This window comes from Prionailurus viverrinus, chromosome A2 (assembly GCF_022837055.1).
Source record: "Prionailurus viverrinus isolate Anna chromosome A2, UM_Priviv_1.0, whole genome shotgun sequence".
Lineage (NCBI taxonomy): Eukaryota > Metazoa > Chordata > Mammalia > Carnivora > Felidae > Prionailurus > Prionailurus viverrinus.
In genome coordinates, this window is record NC_062562.1 from 25,232,392 (window position 1) to 25,253,235 (window position 20,844).

At 36.5% G+C, this 20,844-nt stretch overlaps 1 protein-coding gene across 34 annotated transcripts in view; it reads left to right on the forward strand.

The window, feature by feature from the left end:
* The window catches only part of SLMAP (sarcolemma associated protein), a 200,752-nt gene that overhangs the window by 161,132 nt on the left and 18,776 nt on the right, over window positions 1-20,844 (forward strand). For 33 of the 34 annotated variants that reach the window (XM_047828317.1, XM_047828331.1, XM_047828309.1 and 30 more), the window contains 3 exons: window positions 3,234-3,293; window positions 8,774-8,854; window positions 9,139-9,198. In XM_047828317.1, the coding sequence (XP_047684273.1) occupies window positions 3,234-3,293; window positions 8,774-8,854; window positions 9,139-9,198 (201 nt within the window). Of the gene's footprint in view, window positions 1-3,233; window positions 3,294-8,559; window positions 8,642-8,773; window positions 8,855-9,138; window positions 9,199-20,844 lie in introns of those variants that run through there. The other variant, XM_047828572.1, reaches the window with a different exon arrangement.

The window sequence follows — 20,844 nt, forward strand, 5'->3', positions numbered from 1 at the left end:
ATTAGAGATGTGAATGATGGGCTATGGATGAGGAGAGGAGAGATACCAAATCAATCCAAGAGAAAGGAAGAGAAAATAAATTCCATTTTAAACATGGTGAGATTAAGTTCTCATGGGGTCACTAGGTGAAGATGTTTGGGAAGTAGTTAGACAAACATGTTCTGAGACCTACGAGAGAGTTAGACTAGGCATCAACATTTAGAAGTTATGCAAATATAGCAGGTAGTTAGTGCTATTTAAAGTGAATTTGTTGTTGACAGAGATCTTGAAGATTAATTAACACCTTTTTTTTTTTCCTGGTAGAACTAAAAAAATTTTTCACTCCATAAATATAGACAATGCTGCATTGAAAATCTGTACAATTGTCTCTTTCCAGTGTTATACATAAAATAGGGGCTGTGGGATCAAAGGACATGTCCTTTCAACATTTGCATAGGTGCTGTCAAAATTACCCTCTAAAAATAAAATGATACCAATTTACACTCCTGCCGGAAGGACACAAGATTACTCTTTTACACACCCCTGCTGGTACTGAATGTTTGCTGAACTGATAAGTGCATAAGGCCATGGCGTTGTTTCAGTGGGTAGACCCTGAACTCCACATGTTTACTAGACATTTGCTTTTCTTGGCCTGTGAATTCAATGTTGTTATTCTTTGCCCCTTTTCTGTTGTGGTGTTTGACTTTTCTTATTCGTTTTTGAAGTGCCTCACATTTTCGCTTGCCATCCCCATACTCCCTTTCCTTCTTCCATGCTTCATTTTTCTACATTGCCTCCATCTGACATACTGTTTGTTTGTTTCTTTATCCTCTCTCCCTCCTCACCCCATTAGAATGTATGAACCAGAAAGGCAGGGATTTTGTCACTTGTTCATTCTGATGTTTCCAGCACATAAGACAGTATCTGGCACATAGTAGGTAGCCCCTAATTAATTGTTCAATGAATGAATGACTGAATAATAACCTTTTATCTGTTAATTTTTCAGATATTTTCTCTATGTCTGTCACTGGCCCATTAGCTGTGTTTTAGTGAGTGGTCGGTCATACAGAAAATTTTAATTTATATGAGGGCAGATCTGTCTGTCCTTTCACATATGGTTTTGTGTTCTGCATTATTATGCTTAAGGTCATTTTTTTTTTAACCTTTGAACCCCTTCACCCATTCCTTTCATCCCCACCCCTCCTACCTTGCAACAACCAATCTGTTCTCTTATCTATGAGATTGTGTGTGTGTGTTTTTTTTAATTCCACATGTAAGTGAGATCATATGGTATTTATCTTTCTCCGTCTGACTTTATTTTACTTAGTATAATACCCTCAAGGTCCATCCATATTATCCCAAAAGGCAAGATTTCATTTTTTTAATGGCTAAGTAATATTCCATTGTGTGTATTTGTGTATACACATACACACCACATTTTCTTTATCCATTCATGCATCAGTGGACACTTAGGTTGTTTCCATATTTGGCTATTGTAAATAATGCTGCAGTGAACACGGGGGTGCATATATCTTTTTGAGTTAGTGTTGGAAGAGAAAGTAGAGGGAATATTCCAGAAAATATAACAAAAAAGACATGAGCTGGTTTGAGGTTTTATTTAAGAAACAAAGGAGGAAGATCTAACATCTGAATAATAAGATTTCCAGAGTGTAGGAAGGGAGAGAGTGGGAGAAAAGAAATGAAACAGAATTTGTTAGAATAGAAGGTAATTTCCCAGAATGGAAGATAGGAGCTTCTAAACTGAAAGGATGCACTGAATGCTCAACATGGTATTTTTTTAAGTGTTTGTTTCTTTATTTTGAGAGAGAGGAGAGAGAGAGAACCCCAAGCAGGCTCTGTGCTGTCAGCACAGAGCCCCGCATGGGGCTTGATCTCATGAGTGGTGAGATCATGACCTGAACTGATATCAAGAGCCAGACACTTAACCAACTGAGCCACCTGTGAACCCCAACACAATATTATTGTATTGTATTGTATTGTATTGTATTGTATTTTAATGTTTATTCATTTTTGAGAGAGAGCAAGTGAGCACGAGCTGGGGAGAGGGGCCAAGAGAGAAAGGGACAATGAGAGAATCTCAAGCAGGTTCCATACTCAGCACAGAGCCTGATGTGGGGTTCGACCCCACGACTGAGGGATCATGACCTGAGACAAGATAAAGAACTGGACGCTTAGTGGACTGGACTGAACTACCCAGGCGCTCAAAACGTTGTTCCTTCTTCAAAAACAATGTTGTGCTTCTAGGAAGTGAAATTCAAGAATGGAGTAGAGTAGAACAGAAGATGGGAAGGACAGCTTACATTATACATCTTGTAGGACTACCTTTTTAAAAATTATCCAAATCTATTACTTAGACTTAAAGAAAATTTTTTTAAGGAGGCAGGGGCAAATAGTACCACATACTGCAAGGAGCCTGTGCAAAATGAAAATTATTAAAAGGAGCCATGGGCTTTGGAGGTTATAGTAATCTTGGAGCAGTTTCATTGGTTGGATGGTGGGTATAGAGTCCAAGCTACATTGGATTTGAAGAGTGAAGGAATAGAGAAATGACTTCATATACTGCAAACATGTAAATTCAAGGAGACCAGCTGGCATACAGGATTAAATAAGGGGATAATTAGAATAGATACCATTCTCAGTGAAGCATAGAATATGAAAATCTGGATTTAAATAAATTATGAAGAAGCTGTATATTATACATTTACAGAGAATCACCTATAGAAAGAAACAAAACAAAACAATATTTGTTTTAATATCTTTAAATATTTGGCTCTTCTAAAATGATTCATTTTACTGAAGCATGTCATATATGCATCTGTGCTGAATTGTATCAATTGGGAAACTATTGGCATAACCTAATTTGTATTCTTTATTTAAATACATACTTTCTCAGAATTCCTTTATTTCAACTTCATATCCTTGATTTAAAGAGGGTTTATTTGTTATGAATCCTTTTTAAAACGGCCTAGGCTTTTTGACTAAGGTAAAAACTAATGAAAATAAAAGACAAATTGTCCCCCTGCCCCCAGATTTCTGCATTAATCTGATTGTGCTGTTATAATTATAGTTCGAGTTTTCTTAGTTCTCCTTCCAGCTTCAAGTTTTTGTACAAGCCTAGTCATGGGAGTAATATTATCATCTTTAAATTTGGTCATGGAATGTGTTACACTGCCCCGCTCAGGGAAATGCTACTCGGTTTGGGCTTGGATAGTAACGTTTATTTTCTTTGGCAGAGAAGCTGATCGTCGAGGGGCATCTAACCAAAGTGGTAGAAGAAACAAAGCTTTCAAAAGGTTTGTTTTCTGTGGGTTTTCTGTGGGTTTTGAAAATTATTCTTTTGGACAATAGATGTTAGTGTACATTTCCAAGGTCATAGTATTTTAACCATCAATTTATTTCTTATAGCTCACCAAATGGCAATCCAGTAATGGTATCATATAATATAAAATAGTCGGAGTTCTGTTGTAAGAAGGATATCTTAATTAGAAAGTTTCTTTTTAATTTTTAAATGGGTATATATGTGTGGGGTTTTTTGGTTTTTTTTTTTAATGCTTGAAGTAGATTCTTTAGGTAGTAAAAGATTTGTTCTGATCTGTCTTGCTTCTAGCATTATTTTCAGGTTTTGTATTTGATATTTGTTACATTTGATATAAAATTTTAATTAAACACAATGTAAATCTTTTAATGAAACAATGTAAAACAGGTGAAAAATGCTTGCATTTCTGTTTCTGTAATTGTTAATGCCTTTAACATTCCTTATGAAATTTATATTTTGTTAATTTTCGGCAACTCAATTTGATTTAAACAAAAGTGATTATGTGGGGTCTTATATTTTATGATGAGAGTCTTATAAATTGAAATAGTTTATTCTATTAATTCTTTTCTGTTACAATTGTCAGAGAAGAAAAGTGAGTTTTAAAGCATTATATTGTCGAGTCACTTTTATGCATTAGGGAAATTGGTCAAATAAATTTGGTATGATACGCTCATTATCATTATCATACCTAAGACTTTCATCAGAAGATACCGCTATAAAATTTATAACTAGATTCACAATCTTTTTGGCCAGTTAAAACAATGAGTGATAAAAGTTTCAAATACTCTGCTTCAGTACATTTTGTTTTATGAACGTAACTGAATCCATTTCGACTTTTAAAAATATTTAAAAGAAGAATGTTATTTCAAGTATCTGGTGGCTTCCGTTCTGAATTTTGTGCATGACAGATGCCATATTTGGGGAAAGAATGCATAGAATATGCATCACTAATATTGTTCTGGCAAACAGGCATTGGGTTTCAGAGCAATGAACTATTTTTAGTACATGTGGCAATTTATTTCATCTTATTAAAGTGAGATGAGAGCAGACTTCAACATAGCTTTTACTTCACCACAGAAGCACCTAATCAGATGAGTTGAATAGCCAGCACTCTGAAGTACAAGGAGAGCCTAAGGGGGAAAAATCAGTGCTTCTTAGTTAAAGAAAAATATCTTGCTACTTTAGTGCTTCTATTTAATACATCTGAATTAGAATATATTTGCTTGAAATTATATGATGTAATTATTGAAAAAGATTTGTGCCACCTTACATTTGCTTTTGAAACCTGGCCATAAAATATGTGCTGAAAGCTTTAAAGAGCATGCATTTTGATCCAGCAATCCCACTTCTGGGTTTTTATGTTAAGGAACAAATTAGACAGATATGCAAGGGTATTTACATCAATGTTTTAAAGCAAAAAGAGGAAAACGGAAGTGCCCAATAATAAGGGCATTTATTAATTATAGCAAGTAAGTCCACACAAGTAATAAAATACATCTGTTAAAATTGATAATATAGACACAAGTTTTACATACCCAGAGATTTTTTTGTCAGCAGTCAACATTTTACAAGCGTTTCTCATGGTTGATGTACAGAGGTACACTAATCCTTGTAACAAACTAGATAAAATAAGTTACATTTTAAGAATTAAATATCTGGCTATAAAATATTTCTTTTGGATTTGGCTAAATCGTTTTATTTTAAAATGCTCTCATCAGGGGCCCCTGGGTGGCTTGGTCGGTTAAGCGTCTGACTTCGGCTCAGGTCATGATCTCACGGTCTGTGAGTTCGAGCCCCGCATCGGGCTCTGTGCTGACAGCTCAGAGCCTGGAGCCTGTTTCAGATTCTGTGTCTCCCTCTCTCTCTGCTCCTCCCCTGTTCATGCTCTGTCTCTCTTAGTCTCAAAAATAAATCAACGTTAAAAAAATTAAAAAAATAAAAATAAAAATAAATAAATAAAATGCTCTCATCAGTGACATTTTTGATAGGATTTGTTCTCTGCATGGAAAATATCAGTTGTGGGGCAGCTGGGTAACTCAGTCAGTTAAGCGTCTGACTTTGGCTCGGGTCATGATCTCACGGTTCATGGGTCAAGCCTTGCGTCTGGCTCTGTGCTGACAGCTCAGAGTCTGGAGCCGGCTTCGGATTCAGTGTCTCCCACTCTCTATGCTCCTCCCCTGCTTGTGCTCTGTTTCCTTCTGTCTCTTAAAAATAAATAAAAACGTTAAAAAAAAAAAAAGAAAATATCAGTTGTTAGAAATTGCTAATTACCAGCTGTTACAAGTCTAAGTGTTTCCTTCAGATATTTCATCTAATGCAAAATATAATCATAGGTTGCATGTGCTTTCTATTTAAACCCTAACTCAACTCGTAGTCATTGTGTGTTTACTGTAGTCTTAGGGTGGAAGTAGAAAGAATACTAGTAGATAAAACAGATGGTTTCAACCCCAGGTACTACCACTAACTAGCTGTATGCCCTCAGGCAACTCACTTTAGCTCTTTAAACTTCAGTTTCCTCATGTGTAAAATAGAATTGACAATATTTAATTGTGGGAATTTAATGAAATATTGCTCACAAAGCAAGAAACATTGTTCTGGTATTCAACAAATGTTTAGTTCTCACTTCCCTTCTTGCTTTCCTTTCCAACTAATGGTTCCATTGGTATAGGAAGTGGTCTCTGGCCAGTGTTTTGCCCATCCATCATAATGTCTTCTCAGAGATACAGTGAAAATAGTCACCTTGCAGACTTTCCAGTTTGGGAACAGTTTTGATATTGGTGTTGGTAGCTATTCTTCTGTTTCCTTCTATATATTATTGGTGTGTATCTTAATGATTAAGTACTGCACAGAAAATCAACCAGTAAGGAGGGTTCTTTCTTTCTTTCTTTCTTTCTTTCTTTCTTTCTTTCTTTCTTTCTTTCTCTTTCTTTCTTTCTTTCTTTCTTTCTTTCTTTCTTTCTTTCTTTCTTTCTTTCAGTTTATTTATCTTGAGAGAGAGAGAGAGTGAAGGAGGGGCAAGACAGAGAATTGCGAACCATAAGGTCATGACCTGAGCTGAAACAAAGAGGCAACCAACTGAGCCACCCAGGCGCCCCAGGACTTGCTAATACTAGAAAGTTGGGTGCTGCTTCATAGCTAAAGAATGGATGTTTTAAAAAGAAGGAGATACTCTACTTCTCTTTTTTTGTGTCCTGTGTTTCATTCTTGAGTAGATTTGGTTTGCCTCCATATAATAATTGTAATATCAGGACATAACAGTGATGGACCATAATTTGACTTGCTCAAAACTTTGTCTTCTTACTCAAAGTAGACTTGTGCCTTCAAACATCTGATTTTGGAGCACCTACTATGCACTGTGCACTGTTTTCTGCAATGGGGAGATAGCAGTTAACAAAACAGACAAAAATCCCAGCCCTCATGGAACTTAATATTCTAGTAAGATCTTAATGGAAGATTTGGTCCCACCTTTAATTTTACTTTCCCAGCTAATACTTTAATATAAGATAGAGTTCCTTCTAAGCCAGAAGAATACTTTTGAAAATATAGTCTTCTTGGTTTACCTCAGTATCTTGATCATAAAATTGCCAAGAATTTTAAAATCAGAAGACAGTCATTTTTCTATTCTCCCACAGTCATCCCTTTTCTGTGTATAGATTAGAAGTATTAGCCTGCCTTGTTTGAGACTGTAACTTTGTGATTAAAACTAGAACATTCAGAAATGTCTGATTATAGCACACTGTGAATGCACCAGAGGTCACAGATTGGATTCCCATGGGCCTCTGTGGTCAGTGACTTCACTTCTAATCTAAGCTCTGTGTCTCTCAGCAGTTGGCCTCGGACTAGAAATGGCAGTGAGAAAAGAAGCAAGAGTCTTCTTGCAATCTGTCACCTATTTCACACCACCAATTCTAAGGATGTTCTTAATGAAATGGTCATAATAAGTTACATTCTAATATTATTAAATATATTTTAATATTAATGGTTTTGGATGTTTCTGATTACTTTCAAAATGGAAAATATCTCTTGATTTAGTTGATTATAAAATAATATAATTTTTTCAAACGATGTATGACATTATGAAGTTAGAAAGTAAATATCTGCCATGACCCTACCTTCAGATATGATCATGAGTATCTCTGTTGTAGATCCTTCTAGACTTCAATAAATATGCACAACTGAAAATTCATAGCTAAATGTATAGCTATTTTCAATCTTAATGGGGTCATATTATGCACTGTTCTTTAGCAACCTTTATTTTTACTTAATAGTAAGGAATATATCTTGAATGTTTTCCATTCCATAATGAACAATGCTGCAATGAACATCCTTTTAATACTATGTGAAGTCTTTTTTCCTTAGAAGTACTAGAAGTAGATACGCACATTTAAATGTTTGGTATGTATTACCACAAACAGTATAGCCAACAGCATAACATTATAAAAAAATAATCATATGCCCAGGGAATTTATAATCTAACTAAAGAAATCAGATACATATATACACATAGAATATAAAATAGGACATGATTAATTACAAAATCATATGACACAGAGAAGCTGCAATAAAAAGGAGCAGCATGATGGAGAAATGAAGACTTTGTTAGAGGTATTGGGGCTTAAGCTGCATCTTAATGAATAGGCCAAGTAGAATGGTCATTGAGTTTAGCAAAATATCAACTCAAGCAAAGAGTTAAAGATCGTAGTGAGCTGGCATGTCTCAGCCCTGTAAAGAGGCTAGCCTGACTGAAACAGAGCTCATGTGTGAATTAATGCAGAGACCAAATTATAGCTAAATCCTGGGATATAAAACTTGGCTGAGGCCTTGTGGAGAACGGGGAAATGACCATCTCTGTAAATGCTATTCAAATGCACGCCATAGAACATGCAGATGTGCCATTAGAGATAAGGATCTAATTGCCGGTCATCTTTAATAACATTGGTGGGCTTATAATTAGGATTTTTGAGACCAATTTGTTGAAAACAGGGCCTGAGATATCTTCATTGGATCAGGCAGCACAGCACTTGCAAATAACCCCCAAACTTGGTATAACTATTGCTAAGGCAACCTAACTAGTGTTTTTATATAAGAGAGCCATTTCCTTTCATCATTTTCAAACAATGTCCACATTGTCCTGGAACTTTGCTATATTTGTTGCAGTTCTCTGCATACTTTAGCAAAGCTTGCTTCATTTTTGTTTCTAGTTGGCCAGTGGACAGCCTTGACAAAAGCCCCAGCCCTCTGCACAGCAGACACGATCCACATTATAATTTAATATGAGCCACGTGTAATAACCAGCATTCCATTTTGGAGTGGAGTGGTGAAGAAGTAAGAGAGGCAGTGACCTCAGTTAATTTTAAAAGTATTTTGCATATCAGTAGATTTAGAGCTCTCAAAGCCTAAGGTGGTTTTATTGATATAGTTGTAATGAGATTCTACTTTTATTTTTTTTCTTGGTAGAAAACCAGGCAAGAGCAAAGGATTCTGATTTGTCGGATACTCTGAGTCCAAGCAAGGAAAAGAGTAGTGACGACACTACAGGTGAGTTGTAACGTAGTATTTGCAAATCTACAGATATTATTATTACTGTCTGAGCAGTTTAGGTGTGCAGGTTAATGTGAGTGGAGATTTCAAAGTTTGTGTTTGGGGGAAAAGGCAGTCTCCTTCCGTTTGTGGAGATACTCCCTTGAACCTTGGATATATTGTTAAAATTACTTTCACCTATCCAAATACAATACCTGTATAAATTTCACTTACTTATTTTGATAGTGATAGCTTGATGATAGAGCTGATTACTGTTTGTAATTATCTTTCCCCCCCTGCAGACGCCCAAATGGATGAGCAAGACCTAAATGAACCTCTTGCTAAAGTGTCCCTATTAAAAGGTACTTTAACATGTTTTTATAACATTTTAAATCAGAGCATCAGATTTGCCACAAAATTGCATGTCTTATGTGAAGTTTTAAGTTTAGTTAAAAGATTAAGATAGGTTCTCTAAAGTAGCAGGAACTAAAATTTAAAATGTTGGTGTTGGTGCCGATGCTTCAAATGAAAATATTTCAATTGTAAACTAATTTGGATCAATCAAGGTTATGAAGGGCAGAGTGGTAAATGGTAGGAATATGAAATGCAGCTGTGTTTTTTTTTGTGTTTACCTTTATATTGCTGAGAGAAGCTCATTACCACCTTTAACATAAATTAGAAAGAGAAGAAAATATTAATGTTCTTGAAAGAATTACCTGTTTTCTCTGTTGTCATATGGTAACAGTTGTAAATTTCCTCATTTTCTGGCCCTCATCCTCCAGTAAACATCCCCAGGTTCTTAGGACAGTCTTCTAGAAATTTTAGGTAGGCCTAAGATAAGCAGTGCATGTAATAAACTTTCACTCATATCACTTCTAAATGAGAACTACATTTATTTCTTGATATTTACTTATTTAGACTGATAATAATAGTAAGTCAACATTTATCGAAGTGTTTTTAAAATAAAGTGCTTTGGGTAGCCTACTGATAAGTTTGTGATTGTCACCATATAGTCTCTTTTATATTGCCTTTTGTATACAGGATAAGTTGACATATAAGTTCAGCCCACTGGACTAACCGTAGGCAACTGTCTGGAATGAGCAAAAACAGCCTGTGGAAGTTTCTCTGTGTAGAGATGCTTATGCTTCTGGCTGGGCTTTTAAGGAATCTCTTAGTCCAGACCCTGGGTTTTGGATTATATAAGGAAGCCTTAGTTTCACCCTATATGACCCTGCTGCTGGCCTAGTTGTCAGTGATAGGAATTAACAAAGAGATTACCCAGATTCTTTTAGAGATCCTTAATCTGGGCATCCTGGCCTTCTCTCTTCTTCCCCCTGGATAGTAAAGCTCACATCACTCTTTGAGGTACCTCTGACTGAATTCCATTACTAAGGGAAGCTCTGAGGATTACTGGCCCAGGCAGCACAATTGTCAACCTGTCTTTCAGTACAATCATAGTTTCCAGTACTTTTCTGGCACTCTTACTGATCTGCACTTCCCAGGTGACCTTTGGTGTTGATGAGGCATGCTTTTTTTTCTAGCGTTGTAGTAATAAGTCTGAGTTAATGTTTGCATAGTCTAGAAGTCTCATCTTGGAGCATTTCTGATTCTTCTCAGAAATGCAATACTGTTGCTGTGTAAACTGTTACTGATGCTCAAAAACTGTCGGAACCCCTGGGCCTTTGTGGGAACATAGAGAAACAAGAGTAATGAGCACCTGTCATACAAAAGTAGCTGTTTTATGGTCTTTTTTTACTATAGAAATCTCCCAGAAATCTTTTCAGCAGCCAAGTGCAGATTGATTTATAAGTAACAATTATGCTTGTGTTAATTATATTCAACTGTTACTAGTGCTCTTGTGATTTTATGTGTCAGTCTGTTTTATATTTTACTTTTATCCTGTTGCCTACCACAATGCCAGATGTTCAGTTATTTGTTGATTGAATTAACAATAGACCTCTTACATCAAAGTTATAAAACCATAGAGTGTTAGGAAAGTGACACACTCTACCTAAGAAGTTGAGTCAGAGAGTTCTGGGTTCAGTCCCAGCTCCGCCATTTATTTGTAATTTGTCCTTAGGCAAATTGCTTACCCGCTTTGTGCTTCAGTTTTTTTCGTTTGTCAAATTGAAATTTATTGTGAGGATTAAATGAGATAATGCATGTAGATCACTCACCATGGTGCTGGGAACATAACCTGTTAAGCATCATGATGAAGACACTGCTAATAATGATGTTGGTGATTGACAAAAGCAGACCTATGTGTTAAAGAGTAACTTTTCATTAATTGAATAAGATTATGGGGTTTAAAAACTATTATTTCCTACTATATCTTTTAGGGGAAGCAGTTAATGGTGGTAAGCCTAAATGGTTGTTTTTCCATTGTTTCTCTTTTGTAAGACTTGTGTAATTTCTTGAAAATAATATATTCACTGGCACCTATTAGAAGCACTTGGGTTATGGTTGATTGTATGTGGTTATGCTTTGTAATCTCTATGATTAGGTTTAGTAGGCTGACAGAACTTTTCTCTTAAATGAAAAAATATCAATTATTAAGCCATAGGGTTAACCTTGAGAGTTGTACAAAGTAGTACAAAGTAGTTGTCCTTTTTTTTTCCTCATTGAACCCCTGTGCTTGACTTTTTGAACCGCTGTTTTTGTTTTTGTTTCTTTTCAATTTTTTTTTAATGTTTATTCATTTTTGAGAAACAGAGTGCAAGTAGGGGGTGGGGGGCAGAGACAGTGGGAGACATAGAATCTGAAGCAGGTTCTAGGCTCTGAGCTGTCAGCACAGAGCCCAATGCGGGGCTTGAACCCACAAACCGTGAGATCATGACCTGAGCTGAAGTCAGACGCTTAACTGACTGAGCCGCCCAGGCACCCCTGAACCACTGTTTTTAAATTTTATTCTTTCCCTTCTTAAAAAAAAAAAAAAAAAGGGGCCAATCTTGATTTAGAATTATAATGTGCTACCTTTTGTGTTAATCACCTAGTATGAGGAAGAGAATGAAATAGATCAAATATTCACCATGAGATATAAATAAAATGAGGATAGCAGTAGTGCCTTTTCCCTGAAATGTTATTTTCAACCAATTTATGACATTTTTGAGGGAGAAATAAAGATGTGACTTGAACCACAAGTTTATGCATGTTTAATCATTTCCCCCAAAAAGGTAAAAAGAAAACCAGAATTCAGTCTAAGTAGTATCTAATGCAAGTTTGCTCTATGTAAGGAACTATGCCAGGGACTTCAGTGGTTTTAAACTCTGATAAGACTGTCCTTGGGGTTTAAGGAGTTTGTAGTCCAATTGGTGATAGGAGAGATATAGATAATAAGCTGCTTCCTGGTGGTTAAGGACAGAGAAAGAAAGAATGGGCAGTTTTTTTGTTCCTTTTTGTTTATCTTGGAAGATGGGCAGGAAAGGCAATTTGAACCTCATGAAGGAAGTGTCATTTGAGATGGTCCTGAAAGTGTGTCATACACATATGGCCTATTCAGTGACAAAAACTGAGTCCTGAATCTGGTTGGGATTCTAGATCCAACTGCCAACTTGCAGGATGTGTAAAGAACTAGGGACATTACCTCAATGAGGTGCTGGGGATACAACAGCGAAATCCAGAATGTGGAGAATTTTCTAGGACACACAAAAGTAAATTGCAAGGTTTGTGGATAAAAAGGAAAGGAGGATTGGGAAGTCTATGAATTAAAAGAGAGTTAAGAGATATGTCAACTAAATGCAGTGTGTGAACCTTGTTTGGAACTTCATACAATCCAACTGAAAAAGAATTTGAGACAGTGGGAAAACTTTAATACTGACTAGATACTTGATATTAAGGAATTGCTTGTTATTTGCAGTGTGATAATAGCATTACAGTTATTTATTTTTTTGTTTTTCTTTTAGAGATCTTTTTTGTTTTTCATACCTTTCTTATCTATCGAGATACAGATTTTTTTAAGCGGGTATGATTATAAGAGGAGAAGACCGAGATACCTTCTTAGACAAAGGGAATATTAGAAACCACAAGCTAGATAATTTGGGTTGGGTTTGACAAGTACAATTAAAGTTTGTTCACATAATCATTTGAGTGTTTTGTAGATTGCAGTGATTCTTTTGGCAGAATTCTATAGCTTCTAAGTGCAGAAATGATATGATGAGACCTGTATTTTGGGGCGATTTGTTGGATGACCTGGAATAGGTAGAGGCTGGAAGTAAGGCAACCAGTTAGGAGACTTAGGTAATCATTGAGAGTATGAACTAGAATGCCTGCTGTGAAAATTTAAACAAAGAACAAAATCCAGTTTGGGTCCCTGTTCTTGTCTTTATCATCTTTCCTTCAGTAATCTTACCTTGAATCTGTAGTCCTAAGGAACTGAATATGAGAGATAAATGGAAGTTAGATAGAATTCCAGCATTTGACCCTGAATTACTAAAAGGATGGTAGTGTTATTAACAAGAATATTATTTCTGGAAGAAGAGATGTCCTGTGAGGAAAGTGATGGTTTAAGTGTGAAACATCACTTCCTGTTCACATCATTGAACAGAGAGGGTGACCTGAACATAGATTCTGGTTTGCCTGGAACCATTTATGCCCATGGTCCCAGCACAATTATTAAAAGTGCTTCCTTTCACATTCAGAGGTGCTCCAGTTTTGTATTGTCATCCAAGGAACCAGAAATGCAGTTGGAAGTGCAAGACAGAAAGTAGGACCAGAAAGTCATTTTCACTTATTTCTGAGATATTTATTGACCCAAGAGATACAGAGATACGACACATGAGGAGGCTGCAGTCTTATGGAGGAAAGAGATATGTTGATAGTATAGTAAATGTTTTAATGGGTGTGGTAGAAACTTTGGAGAGCACAGCTAACTTCCTGGCTAGGGCAGGGTTTGGGTAGAACAGTAGTCAGGATAGGCTCCCTAAATGAGGTGGTTAAAGATAAGTCAGAGTATGCCAAGAAGGGAAAAGGAGCCATGCATTTCTTTAAAATACTGCCTTCATTTACAAGTAGAAATAATGTTTAAAGTCTGAATAACATCTGTCAGAGACAGGGAAGTGTACAAGAACACAAGTGTGATGGAGCACAGGCTATGTGGCACAAATGTAATGAAAGGTAAGACTTGGTCAGAAAAAAGGCAGTAACGTGTTTGGGAATTTTCTGCATAAGAGAATTGGACCATTATAGCAGGGAGAACTTAAGGAGAAAGAAGAGGACAATGGGGAGGATGGAGGAGCCAACAAAAGAACCAGTTGTCAAGAACCCGGCTGGTCAGAAGGAATGGCAAAGAAGCAAGAACCGACAGTAAAAGGATGCTGCCAAACTTAAATTCATAGTTAGGATGCCACCTAGGACTATCTCACATGGCTGCACATACTTATGACGGAAAAATGATCTTTCTGCACTGTGATGGTTATTCTCATTAACCAAGCCTGCAACTGCCAGACCTTCCAAAGGGACAGCAGTTGTAGTAGAAAGAGGGCACATTCACCTGGCCAGCTGCCTCAGCCAGATCACTTCTGTTAGTTGATGAGGTAACTATCATGACGTTGAGGCTACGTCAGCCTTCAACACACACATGCAAAATAGAACTTGGGAAGAAGTGCTTTGATTTGGCCCTTTTCCACATGATCCGGAGTATCTCAACCATGTTTAAAGCAAAGTTCAGGTTTTAAATCAAACCTCCAGAATTTAAGTTAAAACCTCTAAGTTAAAACACCAAATTCAGTTTAGGGTATCTTGTCTGTATTCTGTGTGCCAGGGCTGATTCATTTCGTGGGTTCTTCTATGGTGTGGATCTCTTTACAGAATTTAGCCTTAGTCTAAGAAAAGCTGGCCCCTAGCCCAGACTACATACACCAGGCAGTTCTAAGGATACACTATTTATGTGAAGGAGAAAACAGATTCTGTTAATCTTTCCACTTTATCATGGTTCCTAAAAAACATTTATTTCTGTTTGACTTGCACATCTAAATAAAATAGATTTGGCTTAGAAAGGCTTTCACTTATTTTCATCTAAACACTTTCCACCAGTCCTCATCACAACACTTTCCCCAAGATTGTGAAGTAGCTTCATACAAAAAATCCCTTCCTGTGACAAAAGTAAGGCACTATGAGAGAGGATCCAAGCCATAGTAAACTAATAATGCATTTTCCCACATAACCATATGAAATACAGTGTGCACTTATCAACCTTAGCAGAAAAAGATTTGCTTATTGGTCTTTGATAAAAAAAAAAAATGGCACTTGGTTTTCTGTAAACAGGATCTGTACAGTACTTACTTGACTAGTTTGAATATAGTCTTTGTGTATATTAGATTAGATTAGATTACATTAGATTACATTAGATTAGATTAGATTAGATTTGTAAAGATTTTTGATCAGTATCTTCAACTTCTATGATCAAACACTATGTAGAATTTGTATGTGTCCATTATTTGATACATGGCATCTTATTTGCTCTAATTAAAATGCCGATCCTTTTTCCTATGTGGTACAAAGAAATAATTTGCAAATAGTAAATCCCTTGTTAGCACAATTTATTAATGTGTAGATTATATTTAGTTTTCTGAAACATAATTACTTAACATAAAATCGGTTCCATTGTTTTTGGTTTAAAAAACAAGTATTAGTTTTGTTTCACAACATCACTGATCAAGGGAATTGTTCTGCTGCAGACAAAAACTGTCTGCTTTAATAGACCTTAAAGATGGATTATATATGATTCTTCATTTATAAAATGAAATAGTTCTCTAGTTATTGTATTAATTCATATATGATTATTATGTTTATTTTTTAAATCTACACATTTTAGATGCAAATCTTTGGTTACCTTTTATATCATTAATCAGATAGTTAAGTGCCTATTGTATGTCTAGCATTGTATTAGATGGAGTATATAGTATTTCCATAGAGTATGGAGCATAAGTGTGAAACATATATGCATTTAACATGTGTTACTAAAAGGAAATCCCTGATAGGAACCCTCTTATTTCTGAAGAAAAAATAAGAGTTGGTTGTTGGGAACGGATGCTAATTAAAGCTGATTTCTGCGATGTAACTAAGAAGTTACCATGGAAAGACAATTGGATTAGAGTGAGAATTCTAGTCCTCTCTCTACCACTTCCCAGATGTGTAAGCCATTTCAGATCTCTGGACTTTTATTTCCTCATTTGTAAAATGAAATGAGTAGGTCTCTTCCAAACTTTTATGTATCTATATGGGTTCATGCTCCTTTAAAAAATGAAACTAGGGGTGCCTGGGTGGCTCAGTTGGTTGAGGATTTAAGTCTTGATTTTGGCTCAGGTCATGATCCCAGAGTTGTAGGATTGAGCCCCACATTGGACCCTGCGCTGAGTATGGAGCCTGCTTGGTATTCTTTCTCTGTCTCCCTCTGCCCCTTCCCCATTCCCACACTCTCTCTCTAAAATTAAAAAAAATTTTAATGAAAGAAAATGCTATTGAACAATTAAGAGAACTTGTAAAGAGCTTATCAGTTTGCTTAGGTTTTACTGTCAAGCGCTTGAAATCAGGCAAGAGACCACTGTGCACTAGGAGTTAGATGTCAGGGGGTTAGATGCAGAGGCTTCAGCCTGGGCTTTAAAGGATGGCAGGCTTGGAGGAGTAAAAGAGAATGCATGAGCAAAAGTGTGTGAGGAAAGTAGTCATGAGGCAGAGCTACTAAGGAGACTAGTAGGGATTGAGTATATTAGTGACTAGTGGAAAATAAGTAATGACTGGATTGTGGAGAAATTTAGAAGTCAGATAAAGATGTCTGCACTTGATACAAAAGAAAGTCAATATAGGTTCTTGATCTAAGTAAGAGAATTGCTTTAATATTCCCGTGTAGGATAGAATGCAGAAGGGCGGGAAAGGTTAAGGGCAAGAATTTGGACAGAAATGATTGGTGCTTATTCTAAGATTGTAGCATTGAGATTGGTAATTTCACTTATCTTTTGTAATTATGAAAAATTTCAAACACAAGAAAAGTTGAAGAGTACCAAAAACACTCATATATTTATGATTCAACAGTTGTTAGTGTTTTGTCATATTTTCTTTATTTTGATTTTTTTCTTTTTTGTATGTATATGTAGATATGTGTTTTTAGAAATGCTTCTTTTAACTTTTTATGTTAGTAAAGTATTTTTTAAATTTTAAGTGTATTTATTTATTGAGAGAGAGAGAGCGCAAGCATATGAGTGGAGGAGGGGCAGAGAGAGAGGAAGAGAATCCCAAGTGGGCTCCACGCTGTCAGCATGGAGTTCGACACGGGGCTCAGTCTCACAAACCGTGAGATCATGACCTGAGCCGAAATCAAGACTTAAATGCTTAACCGACGGAGCCACCCAGGCACACCTTAACTTTTAATTTTAATACAGTTTCAGACTTAAAGAAAAGTTATAAGAATAGAACAAAGAATTCCATGTACTCTTCATCCAGATTTCTCCAAATGTTAACATTTCACTGCATTTGCTGTTACCACTTTACAGGATTTGATTTATCCATCTCCTTCCCTCCTCCATCCACTTTCCTCTCTCTCCCTGACCAATTGAGAGTAGATTGCAGACCTGATAGCCTTTACTCCTGAATACTCCAGTGTTTATTTCCTGTTTCTCTTACATAGCCACCATATAACTTTCACAGTTAGGAAAGTAACATTGATATATTACATGATCACATTCACAGACCTTATTCACACACATCTTGTCAGTTGTGTCAATAATGTCTTTTATAAAGAAAAATAATGTCATTATAAGAGAATATCTTGAGTCATACATTGTATTCAGTATCATGTGTCTTTGTTCTCCTTTAATCTGGAACAATTCCTCAGTCTTTGTGTTTCGTGACATTGACATTTTTGAAAAGCACGGTTATTTGTGCAATGTTCCTCAGTAATAATATTGGACATCATATCAAGTGACAACTGATGTTGAATTGTTCTGTCACTGGTGATGTTAACTTTGTATACATATCCTGTTACTTCTCAACTTTTATCTACTTAGTGGTAGCATCTACTGAGGCTTCTATTACTATATAGAATATTACTATATAGTATTATTACTGTAATAGTTGCCAAATAGTAATTTCCTAATTCTCATTCCTTCTACATTTGTCAGCTGGCTTTCTAATATAAGGAAGAATTTTCTTCCCTTCCCCCGCTCTCTTCTTTCTTTCCTTCCTTTCTTTATTTATATCATTGTGACATCATGGACTAATGTGTTATTCAGTGGCTTTATAACCTTTCTTTGTCATTATTTATTTTGATGCTCACATTGTCCCATGTTTGGCCAGTGGGAGCCCCTTGTATCTTTTCAACATGAACCAACCATTCTTCAAACCCTTTCCTACTTTCTGACCCAAAAGATGTTTTACGTTCATCTTGTACTTTCCTACCCTTAGCAATGAAATCAACAATTTCTCCAAAGAGCTCTAGTTCTCTTTCAGTGGAGAATAATATTTAGAAATTAAGATCTGAGTATTTGGTGTGTTCATTGCTTCTAGGCCCACTCAGCAGACATTTAAGAAATAGATGTACACATATACTTATGCCCACACATATGTGTATGTGTATATATACAGCCTCATGTACCTGTATTTATTTCTACATCTACATTTGTCTACACATTCAGATCTATTTGAGTTCATACTCTAATTCGTACCCTACACCACAGGATTAATTTGGTCTTCCCTGTTTCCATATCTTTAATTCTATTCTCCAACGATGAGAAACCTGGCTCTCTTTATCTACAGTATTTATTTGATCACTTTTAGAATATACAAAAAGCAGTTTCAGAGGTACTAATCAGTGCTTCTGTGCAAGAGAAGTCTACGTATAGATTTGTTTGTTCTTGGTTATCAAATTATTAAGATGGAACAGTAGTTCTCAACGTGGAGCAGTTTTATCCCCAGAGGGACATTTGGCAATATATGGAAACGTTTTGGTTATTACAACTCAGAAGGAATGCTACTGGCATCTAATGAGTAGGGACCAGGGAAACTACTAAACATCTCACAATTGGCAGCTCTTTCTGCCCATGGATCCTGTCCCTGTGCTTTAATAAAATCACCTTTTTGCACCAAAAAACAAAAGAAAAACAAAAACCCATGTCACAATCCACAGGACAGCCTCCTGAATAAAGAATTATTCAGCCCCAAATGTCAAAAGGGCTAAGTTAAAAAAAAAAAAAAAAACACAAACAGTGGCACCTGGTTGGCTCAGTTGGTTGAGCATCTGGCTCTTGATTGCGGCTCAGGTCATGATCTCACAGTTCCTGGGATAGAGCCCCACGTTGGGCTGTGGAGCCTGTTTGGAATTCTGTCTCTCCTTCTCTGTCTACCCCTCCTCCTCCCTCTCTTTCTCTCTTTCTCTCTCTCAAAATAAATAAAATATAACTTAGGGGTGCCAGGGTGGCTCAGTCAGTTAAACATCCAACTTCGGCTCTGGTCATGATCTCACAGTTCCTGAGTTCGAGCCCCATGTTGGGCTTGCTGCTGTCAGTGCAGGGCTCACTTCAGATCCTCTGTCTCCCTCTCTCTCTGCCCCTTCCCCACTCTCGTGTGCTCTATCTCTCTCAAATAAACATTTGAAAAATAAATAAATAAACTGGGGCGCCTGGGTGGCTCAGTCGGTTAAGCATCCAACTTCAGCTCAGGTCATGATCTCATAGTTCGTGGGTTTGAGCCCCATATTGGGCTCTGTGCTGACAGCTTGGAGCCTGGAACCTACTTTGGATTCTTTGTCCCCTTCACTCTCTGCCTCCCCCCATCTCGTGTGTGTGTGTGTGTATGTGTGTGTGTGCGCACACGCGCACATGCACACTCTCAAAAATAAGTATTAAAAACTTTTTCTTAAGATAAAAAATAGATAAATAAAAATAAAATTTAAACACACACACACACAGAGAACCAAGAAATTATCCACTGAAGGATTTTATGTAGTTTTTGGTGTGATTTTTTTGTTTGTTTGTTTGTTTGTTTGTTTTTTGTTTTTGTTTTTGTTTTTTTTGCTAACCCACTTGAAAACAAGGTGCAGGCGTCATGACACATCCCTCCTAAATACTCCTGACAATAACGACATTGTCCTACGTAATGACAAATCCAGAGATGGGCAGCTGGGACTTTTGCAGACTCTAATGTGTGGTGTTAGAAGAGAAATTTTGTAGTTGCTGTGACAGTGCTCCTGCCAACTGGAAAATCTCTCTCTGTTTACATGCCTCCCTCTTTACCAAGAGATTTGAAGGAAGAATTGATAGGTTGACTAGAATAAATGAAACCAAGCTCAAAATTACTTTTCCCTGCAGGAAAAAGTAGGATATAGTCTAGGAGTATGAAAATATGGGTATGTAACATCTAAGACCAGCTGTAATCATATTGTAAACTTTTATTTTTAGCCTTTTTTTTTTTAAGATTTTATTTTTAAGTAATCTCTATACCCAACCTGGGGCTCAAACTTACAACCCCGATGCTTTACCAACCAAGCCAGCTAGGTGCCCCTCTTGGCTCTTTTTTTAGTAGTTATGCCTGAGCTACTTGTAAGCCAAAGTAATAGTCAAATAGAATGCACTAGAAGAATATGGTCTAACTGATAATATACTTATTTCAGGCAGTGTTCAATAGCAGAAAATTTTGGGGCACCTGGGTGACTCAGTCAGTTAAAGCATCCAACTCTTGATTTCAGCTCAAGTTATGATCCCAGGATCGTGAGATTGAGCCCTGTTTCAGGTTCTGCTCTGACAGCACAGAGCCTCACACTCATGTGCTTTCTCTCTCTCTCTGTCTCTATCTCTGTCTCTGCTCTCTCTCTCTCTCTCTCTCTCTCACACACACACACACACACACACACACACACACACACACAAAACAAATAAATAAACTTTTAAAAAATTGCAAAAAATTTTAATACGGTAAAAGATGAGCAGAGTGACGAGAGGAAAGACACTGAAGGACGGGACATATTTGAGACGTAATGCTGGATCTAATTTATTTTGATAAAATCATTTAGATTACATCAT